General features: G+C 50.9%; 1 protein-coding gene across 1 annotated transcript in view; it reads left to right on the top strand.

Moving 5' to 3' along the window:
* The first annotated feature begins 328 nt into the window (after window positions 1-328).
* Window positions 329-9136, top strand: part of SNX19 (sorting nexin 19) — a 33107-nt gene continuing 24299 nt past the window's right edge. The window contains exons 1-5 of the mRNA XM_010844710.1: window positions 329-2481; window positions 4532-4670; window positions 5937-6037; window positions 6140-6259; window positions 8160-8290. Of these exons, the coding sequence (XP_010843012.1) occupies window positions 808-2481; window positions 4532-4670; window positions 5937-6037; window positions 6140-6259; window positions 8160-8290 (2165 nt within the window). The 5' untranslated portion in view covers window positions 329-807. The remainder of the gene's footprint in view (window positions 2482-4531; window positions 4671-5936; window positions 6038-6139; window positions 6260-8159; window positions 8291-9136) is intronic.

Here is a 9136-nt window from a genome sequence, read left to right as displayed (position 1 = left end):
AAATGCCCATTTAAAATTAAAACAAACTGGATTACTGAGTTTGACTAAACGGTAGAAGGTGTTTGCAGAGTTCATTTAAACACTGCAGCTCGCACCGAGTCTCGGAGGGGCATTACCTGCAAGACTACTCCCAGATCCGCACCGCTAGGCACCTGTTTGGCGAGCTAGCGGTCGGCAAGATCTCAGGGCCCATACCTGTTCGCGCTGTGCAGTCACCGCTCCTCCTCACCACCAGGCGGCGCCATGCAGCACCGAGCAGAGCCGGGGAACAGATCGCACGGCGCTCTCCCCGCGCGCCCCGCTCCGACTGACGTCGCCCCGGAAGTAGTCGCCGGCGCCCGGCCGGCCGGCAGCCTTAACAGCAGCAGGGTTGCGGAGGTTAGGTGCCCAGCTTCCCCAGCAAGGCGAGGGCCCCTCCGAGGCGGCGAAGGAGACACCACCGCTTTCACTGGAGCCGAGGCTCAGGCGGGCGGTGCGCGAGCCGGTTGCGGCCACCTCGATGGTCGACTCACTAAATATTCGGTGGGCCCACGGCCCTGCCGGGTCTCTGAAGCCGCAGGTCGCCGACCCCGCACCATGAAGGACGCAGGGTCTTCCTCGAGGGCAGCGTCCCGGCCGGACGGGGCTGCGGCGAGCCTCCGAGCTGGCCCTGTCGCCCGGCCTTGCCTGTAGGACGTCAGGGCCCGCGACCCGGCCCAGGCCTGACCGGCACCCGGCTCTTGTGTCCGCGCCACATTCGGCGCCCCCATCCCTGGCTTTGACGTGAGGGAGGGAGGCTCTGGTCCCGGGAGCCCTCGCCCGCCCGCCATGAAGACAGAGACGGAGATCCTGGCGCCGGAGCGCCCGGCCGGGCCCGGCGTCAGTCACCTGCTGAGTAGCCGGAAGCTAGTGGCCCTGGGGGCCGTACTCGGCTGGCTCCTGGTCATCCACCTCCTGGTCAACGTGTGGCTTCTGTGCCTTCTGTCTGCGTTGCTGCTGGTGCTGGGAGGATGGCTGGGCTCTGACGCCATCGTGGGGGCTTCAGGGCGGCTGCACCTGGAGCGCTTCATCCCAATGGCCGTCTGCCCCCCAAACCCGGAGGCTGAGAGGCAGCTGGAGCAGGAGATCGACCGCACCATCCGGATGATCATGCGGGACTTCGTGTCGTCCTGGTACCGCACGGTGAGCCAGGAGCCAGCCTTCGAGGAGGAGATGGAGGCAGCCATGCGAGGGCTGGTCCAGGAGCTCCGGAGGAGGATGGCCAGGGTGGACAGCCATGCTCTTGCCCAGAGGGTTCTGACTCTCTGCGGTTGTCACCTGCAGAGCTATATTCAGGCGAAGGAGGCCGCAGGGAAACAGAGTGGCCCAGGGGAGCCCTCCCAGCTCTGGGAGGCTTACTGCCGGGCCAGCGCTCCACACCCTGCAGTGCAGAGCCCCAGCGCTGAGGTCACCTACACACGTGGCATCGTGAATGTGTTGCTTCAAGGACTAGTGCCAAAGCCGCACTTGGAGACCCGGACTGGCAGGCACATAGTGGTGGAACTCATCACTTGCAATGTCATCTTACCACTGATCAGCAAGCTCTCGGATCCGGACTGGATCCACCTTGTACTCGTGGGCATCTTCTCCAAGGCCAGAACTAACCCAGCAGGAGTGGCTAATCCACTCTGCTCAGCCAGTGCCCTGGAACAGCCCTCAGTGCCCACATCTCTGCCGCTGATTGTTGAGGTCCAGGGTCTCGCAGAAGCCCCTTCTCCAGCAGCAGCCCCAGTGCTCCTAAGCTGTAGTGAACCAGACGGGCCTTCACACCCCTCCCCAGACATTGAAGAAGGCCATGAAGCGCTGGAGGGAGATCTAGGGGGAGTGCTGGAGGAGAGAAAAGTCGAAAACAGCTCTTCTCATTTCCTGCAGCCTCTGTTCTTGTCTGAAGATGCAGAGCTGGAGTCCCCGTTGTCTGAACTGAGCAAAGAAACCATCATGCTCATGACCCCAGGCCCCTTCCTCTCTGCCAGTATTCAGGATGCCCTGTGTGCCCTCGGGGGCTCCCAGCCTCTGGAGCCCAAGGATGGCAAGGGACCCGAAGGAATAGAAGGAGCAGAAGCTGAGGAGGGTCCAGGAACAGAAACAGAGCCGGGCCTGCTTGCCTCCATGCTGAATTCCTGCCCAGAGATCCAGATTGACACAGCGGACAAGGAGGGAGAGCAGGGAAATGATGCCTGTCTCACAACTTTGCTGCCCAGTCCAGAGAGGATATGCCCCCCACGCCCCTCGTGTTTAGAGAAGGATCTCACCAATGGTGGGAGCTCCCTGGACTCCAGTCTGCCACAGGTCCTGCTCTCGTCCTCTCCACCTGGACCCCTCAGCTCAGCCACCTTCAACTTCGAGTCCCTGGGCAGTCCAGACGGCCCCGTGGTCATCCAGAACCTTCGCATCACTGGCACCATTACTGCTCGAGAGCACAGTGGCACCGGTTTCCACCCATACACGCTCTACACGGTGAAGGTAACACAGTGCACGGTCATCACTCTGGTCTGGGAATGGATTTGGAAAGCAGTCAGTGAAGCCAGTGTTTGCAAGGAGGAAGTCTGCTCTTACTTAGTTTGCTCTGGTTAATTCAACCAGTATCGATATGGAGGGTCTGAAGCTCATGAGTGAAGCAGAGTAGGCTTCCATGACACTCAGAGACCGTCCTAGAATCTCAGGGCTGTCACTTGCTGGGAATCATATTTTTCCAGTGGATACAGCCCAGAAATCCTTTCCAGACTTCTTCCTTGCTAATTTCTTTTTTAAGTACTAATATCCTTTATACTTTGTTCTAGAAAGGAAGGTTGTTTACCTATATATACCTCAAAAGGTGGCGAGTCCCTCTCCCTGGAGGTGTTTAAGTGTGGTAGTAGGAACTGCTTGGCAGAAGCGATAAGAAGGGGGTTCTTGTATCAGGTGGCTGGTTTGATTCAAGCAGCAGCTCCCTAAAGCTGATTTTGATAGAGTGAAAGTCTCTCAGTTGTGTCCGACTCTTTGTGACTCCATACACTATACAGCCCATGGAATTCCCCAGGCCAGAATACCGGAGTGGGTAGCCTTTCCCTTCTCCAGGGGATCTTCCCAACCCAGGGATTGAACCCAGGTCTCCCACATTGCAGGCAGATTCTTTACCAGCTGAGCCACAAAGGAAGCCCAAGAATACTGGAATGGGTAGCCTGTCCTTTCCAGCGGATCTTTCCGCCCCAGGATGGAACTGGGGTTTCTTGCATTGCAGGCGGATTCTTTACCAGCCGAGCTATCGGGTTTTGATATAGGCTACCTCCAAGTTTCCCAGAAAGTTGTATTTTTAAAAAATAAGTAATCCTGGGACCCATTCTTGGGAAATTCTCATTCAGAATCCATTAGCACCTGTCAGAATCCATATTCTGACAGCAGGTTCTGCAGCCCAAGAGATTCTGAGGCCTAGCCAAGTTTGGAGACGTATCATATAGTGTCCCTCACGGAGCAGAATAGCACAGAGAGCATCCTAGCTCCCAGGGGCTCCGGATGCGAGAGCCCTCACCTGAATTCCACATGCATCTCTTATCTAGGCCTTTCCTTCTCAGTACTGGCCTGAGGGACTGCTTTGCTCATTCCAACTCATAATGAACATCTCTGTCTGCCTCTGGACAAGCTTTCGACACCAGCCTCAGTCTCACCAGTCTTGCATTGCTTGCCCACAGAATACCTTAACCAGACAGGAACACTGACCTACTCCTGATGAGAACAAGCATGTGTATCGTTCTCCCACAGCATTCTTTGTATCTTACACAGTCTCCCTCTGTAGGTTTGAAGTTGCAGCTTTCATGCCATTCGGGGTGTTCTCTCTGGGGGAACATTCAGCACTGCTGTCTTTTCCCACATGCCAGCCCTCCTCACATATGAAGACAGCCGACTGTGACCCCATAAAGCATCTCCAGTCTTCACATGTCTTCTCATCATACAGACAGATGATCTGTCCTTGGAAAGAAAGGTTCAGTGTTGGTCCAAGAATAATAATTAATCAGCCCCAAGCAGAACAAAAACACATGTTCCTTTAGTGTAGTCCAGGCAAACAAATGATTGTTGTTCCTCAGCTGTTTTCGATTATTTGTTCTTCCCTCAAGTAATATAGATAATCACTGGTTTGAGGATAATGACAAGATGGTTATCTCCCTATAACATCCAGCCTCATAATTTAGGGGTAAGAGAGCCGGTATCATTATCAGTGTCATACCTTCTGTTTTATCCTCTGTCTTTGGGATTTGAAAGTGGTTATGAGTAAACAGGGTTTGCAGGGAGAACTTTGAAATGGAAGGAGTGAAAGGCAGTGGAACTTCGTTTCCCACCGCCTGGGCCGCCTCTGTTGGGAAAGGCATCACATTGCATACAGCAGCCCCCCTGGGATTTGAGCTGTTCGTTAGAGCTTAGGGCGGCAGTGGGGCCTGAGAGGCTAGGGACAGAACAGGAGCAGCATGCTCCCTTGACCCTGCTCTGCGCTTACTGTGTGCCAGTGAGCTGGTGCAGCCAACAGACGTTCTCTCGACAGTATGAGACGGCCCTCGACGGCGAGAGCAGCGGCGGCCTGCAGCAGGTGGCCTACCACACCGTGAACCGCCGCTACCGCGAGTTCCTGAACCTGCAGACCCGTCTGGAGGAGAAATCGGATCTCCGAAAGTTCATCAAAAGTCAGGAGTTCCCCAGCCCCGGAATGCCTGCTTGCCTTTCGCATCCAGCCACCCTGATCTGAAAGGCTGGAGGCCTGTTGTCTGTGAAGAGGGTGGAAAGGGAGAATGCGGCCTTGAGGGTCCCGTGCTCCCTCTGTTTGCTTTTAGGTGTTTGGGGTTTTGGTGCTGGGCAGCACTCATGACATGCTTTCCGGGGTACTGCTTTGCCTCTGAATGCTTTGTTCTGGGGCCCCATCTAGTTTAAGCTTAAAAAAGAAACTTCCGTATTTCCACCTGTGCCTCTGAGGAGTTAAACAGGTTCATAGACTGGTTGCTGTTAAATATTAAACTGTTACCCAGAAATCCTTGCTGCCTTTCCTTTAACAAAAGGCTTCTTGGTGTGCCGTTTGGTTCTCATAAGGCACAGGAACAATAAGAAGACATAAAATTTAATTCATACCATAAAAGCTGTTGAGCAGCTACTCTGTTTTTTAAGAAAATGCCAAGTGAAAGTGAAAGTTGCTCAGTCATGTCTGACCCTGACTATACAGTCCATGGAATTCTCCAGGCCAGAATACTAGAGTGGGTAACCGTGTCCTCCTCCAGGGGATCTTCCCAACCCAGGGATCAAACCCAGGTCTCCCGCATTGCAGGCGGATTATTTACCAGCTCAGCAACCAGGGAAGCCCATGATCACTCAAATAAACATTTTTAATAAGTTGTGGCATAAATCGTGGATTTCAGTTATAGGTTTTCTTTCTTAATAGCAATAGTTAATACTGAAAATATATGCCCAGTTCTCTACTAAGCTCATTTAGTTCTCATAAAAGTCTACAAGATAGATACAATCATTATCCTCATTCTACAGAAAAAAGCAAAGATTAAGCAGGTTGCCTAAGGCCATTATTACAGCAGAGATTGGAGCCAAATTTAAAGTTGGGCAGTTAGACTTCAGGTCTACATCCTACTCTAGTGACCTCTTATACCTTAATATTATCATGAATAATGAAAGTAGGCCGTCTGTATTATGTCCTTGGGTTATATCTCTAACTCCTGAAATAAACTCCTGTGGAGGGAAGGCCCCAGGGGAGGGACTCTGAAGGGATGAGGCCCAGGCCTTGGTACCCAGCTCCCACCCCAACCTCAGGTCACTTCTCAGCTCAGTTTGCAGGTGAGGAGAAAAATCCCCAGGAAATACATTTGGCATTTCTGTGTCTTATATATGTGATGGGTAATAAATGGAATAGTTCTTAGTAAATGTTAATCAGTTAACTTTTTTTTTTAAAGATGTGAAGGGCCCTAAAAAGCTCTTTCCAGATCTTCCATTTGGAAACATGGACAGTGACAGGGTGGAAGCCCGCAAGAGCCTCTTGGAATCGTTTCTGAAGGTCAGCATCCTCTGCTGTCACTGTAGCCACCAGACACCCAGGCCAAGGTGGGAGACCTGGGGACTGGAGTTTCTCTCTGAAGTCCTTCTTGTGTCTTTTCAGCAACTCTGTGCCATTCCTGAGATCGCGAACAGTGAGGAGATGCAGGAATTCCTTGCTCTCAACACAGATGCTCGTATTGCCTTTGTCAAGAAGCCGTTTGTGGTCTCCAGAATAGACAAGGTATGAGCGGGACTGGGTTGCTCAGCCTTAGTTTCTTGCAGGGAAGGGGGAGGCATGTTTGAAAGGCAGGGGAGCCGGGGGAAGGGAGAGCAGCACAGAGGAGTAAGTGGGAGATGAACTGGGGTTTTCAAGACCTGTTACCAGTACGGCTGAGGCCATCATTGCTGAATGACAGCGAGTGTCAGTACTCCTGACGCTGTAAGCGTGCACAGGTCTCCGGGTGGTATCATGATGCTGTGATTTTAGGGGAAGGGTACAAGGGTCGGTCCACATCTCCATGGACAGGTGGGAGCAGGAAGGCCTCTTCTGGTGATGAAGGTCATTCCCAGCGTTGGTCACTCAGGATGGAGCCCTTAGGCAGGACACTGAGCTGGATTTAGATTTGTGTAGTGATTCTCTGCTGGAGAACAAGGTTCCAGATGGTATCTTGGAACCTTTGGAGACAGTAGCAGAGCATTTGAGCACCACGCTGGAGCCTGTGAGCAGTGGTTTCTCACTGATTCTCACGTCTCCAGGACAGAAGTCTGAGGTTTGTCCTGATCAAAAATGCATGTGTCGTAAGAGGTTAGAAAGCCCTGACTCTTTGGCAGAAGAGGGGGTCTCCCTCTTCCAATCTAGACTTTAGGGGATAAAATGATAAAGTGGGACTTCAAGTGAGGGATGTTTGGAGACATTCACTGCTATGAGGAGAAGACTGCAAACTAGGAAGGGGTAAATGCGGTGAAACCGTGGAGTTCCTTGCAGGTTTGCTCACCCATGCTGATGTGTTCTTTCACTGATTTTTTTTTTTTAACCTTCACTGATTTTTTTCAACACCTGCCCCCCTGGGTGCCCACTCAAAGCCACGCGCTGTACTCATTGCTCATGACATAAGAGTGAGCACATACGGACTCTCCCGGCAGACTACCATTCTGTGAATCTGGAGAGGGAACTGTATTTTCTCAGCTACGTTCTCCACATCCATGCAGTTCACTATGTTCTTTCCCTGAGTTGCTGTCCCCTGGTCTCTACTGTGGTCCTCCTTGACCGTGTCAGTCTTGCCTTGGCTGTGCCAGCTGTGCTCCCCAAGGAGGACTAACACAGGATAAGACAAAGCCAGCAGCAGTGTTGATTAATAGCGAGAGTTACTAAAGGAACAGTCAATGTTTCCTTCCATCTCGTTGATATTTTAGGGTTTCATTTGTTTGTTCTCTTTAGCAGAAATCTGTATGTTATTTTCTCATTCTGAGAAATAGGGATAGCTCTTACTCTTCAGCAAAGATTGTTTTATTTCATCCGTATAAATAGAGAAGTTTGTATGAATTCCAGATCCTTAACTTTAACCTGAGTGGTTTTTGCCATTCTTTCTGTAGTTAAAGAAGAGGAATTGTTTGAACTAACTGTAAAACCAGTTTTTGTTGTTGTTTTTTACAGTGAATTGCTCTGCACATTTTTATATCATAAATGTTTTTAGACTATTCCTTATTTTGATAATCTTTTTCACTCTTCCTTTTCTTTGTATATTCTTACGTGTATCACTTCCTGTTTGTCACATCTTGGTGAAAGTATTACCAATTTGAAAACTAAAAATCATTCTTCTGTATGAAAAGAAAGAAATTGAAAGTGAAAAGCATTTCACCAGCCTGCAGAACTCCCATATTTTTATTTGTCATGTTGTTTTGGCTTCTTTTCCCATGGAACCCATCGTCTGTCTTAACTCTGTGAGGAAGAAGATTTTCATGGCTGTGGAGGAAAGGGGAGAGAGTTGCCATTGAGTCATTAGCTGGTATCTGACCGTGTGGATGGATAGGGCTCTGCTAGACAGGTCAGCTGACTTTTCGTCCAGGATGCAGAAAGCACCTTGAGACAGTTGCTGCTGCTCGGTGGTGCCTGTCTAACCCGCCGTCTATGACCCCTGCAGATGGTGGTGAGTGCTATCGTGGACACGTTGAAGACCGCGTTCCCTCGCTCTGAGCCCCAGAGCCCTACAGAGGAGCTGAGTGAGGCCGAGACAGAAAATAAGCCCCAGACAGAAGGCAAGAAGGCTTCCAAGTAAGATACCCTTCCCAATTCTCAGGGGATCCCCAGTTTTCAGTCAAAGCCCATCCCTGCTCTTAGGTCCTAGAATAGAGGGGAGGGGTCATCTGTGCCTGTTTTTATGCAGTCAGACTGCGTACCAAGCCCAAGGTCCTGCAGAGGTAGCCTGGCTTCATGTTGGTCTTGCCCTGGGAAGCCAGGGCCCAAACTGACCAGGGAATTTTGACTAGAAGGAAAACTCTAGAATATGGATGTTCTTTTTTTTTTTTCCCCCTTGGGAAATTGAAACATTTCTTTTAAGAATTAAGGCTTATCATTGATCTCTGTTTGTCATGGTTTCTGGCTCAGAAGTCGGGTACACTAGCAGTAAACAGGAATGGGCTAGAAGGGACCCCTTCAGGGGGTCAGTGGTTATTGCTGCTGCTCCAGCCTGCACTGGCGGCTCTCACAGCCAGCAGGTGGGGAGGAAGGGCACCACACTTACCTTCTCGGACGCTTTCTGTATGTATCTGGGCCATTACAGAGAGAGAGACAGTGCTGGTGGGAGGGAGGGGGGTGGAGAATGTTTATGTGTGCGTCTCACTGTCTTTTTCTCTGTGTTCATGTCTTATGGGCTGGCAAGAACCCTCGCAGTTCTTAGCCTTTTTTTTCCCCCCTCACTGGGCCCATATTTTGAAGGGTAACCATGTTGCCTGTGCTTATAAGAACCCTATTTCTTGAAACATTGAGGTTAGGCCTTGTGATTCCCTTTCTGGTTTTATCTGGAACACAAGGGGAATAGTGGATGTGCAAAAAGGTGTGAAGAGCAAGGGCAACCTTGGTCTGTGGCACTTGTCTATTTAACTTTCAACAAATTTTTAA

Source organism: Bison bison, unplaced genomic scaffold, assembly GCF_000754665.1.
Source record: "Bison bison bison isolate TAMUID 2011002044 unplaced genomic scaffold, Bison_UMD1.0 scf7180017864205, whole genome shotgun sequence".
In the NCBI taxonomy this organism is placed as follows: domain Eukaryota; kingdom Metazoa; phylum Chordata; class Mammalia; order Artiodactyla; family Bovidae; genus Bison; species Bison bison.
The sequence above is the reverse complement of the archived record's forward strand: the minus strand, read 5'-3'. Positions and strand labels throughout refer to the sequence as shown.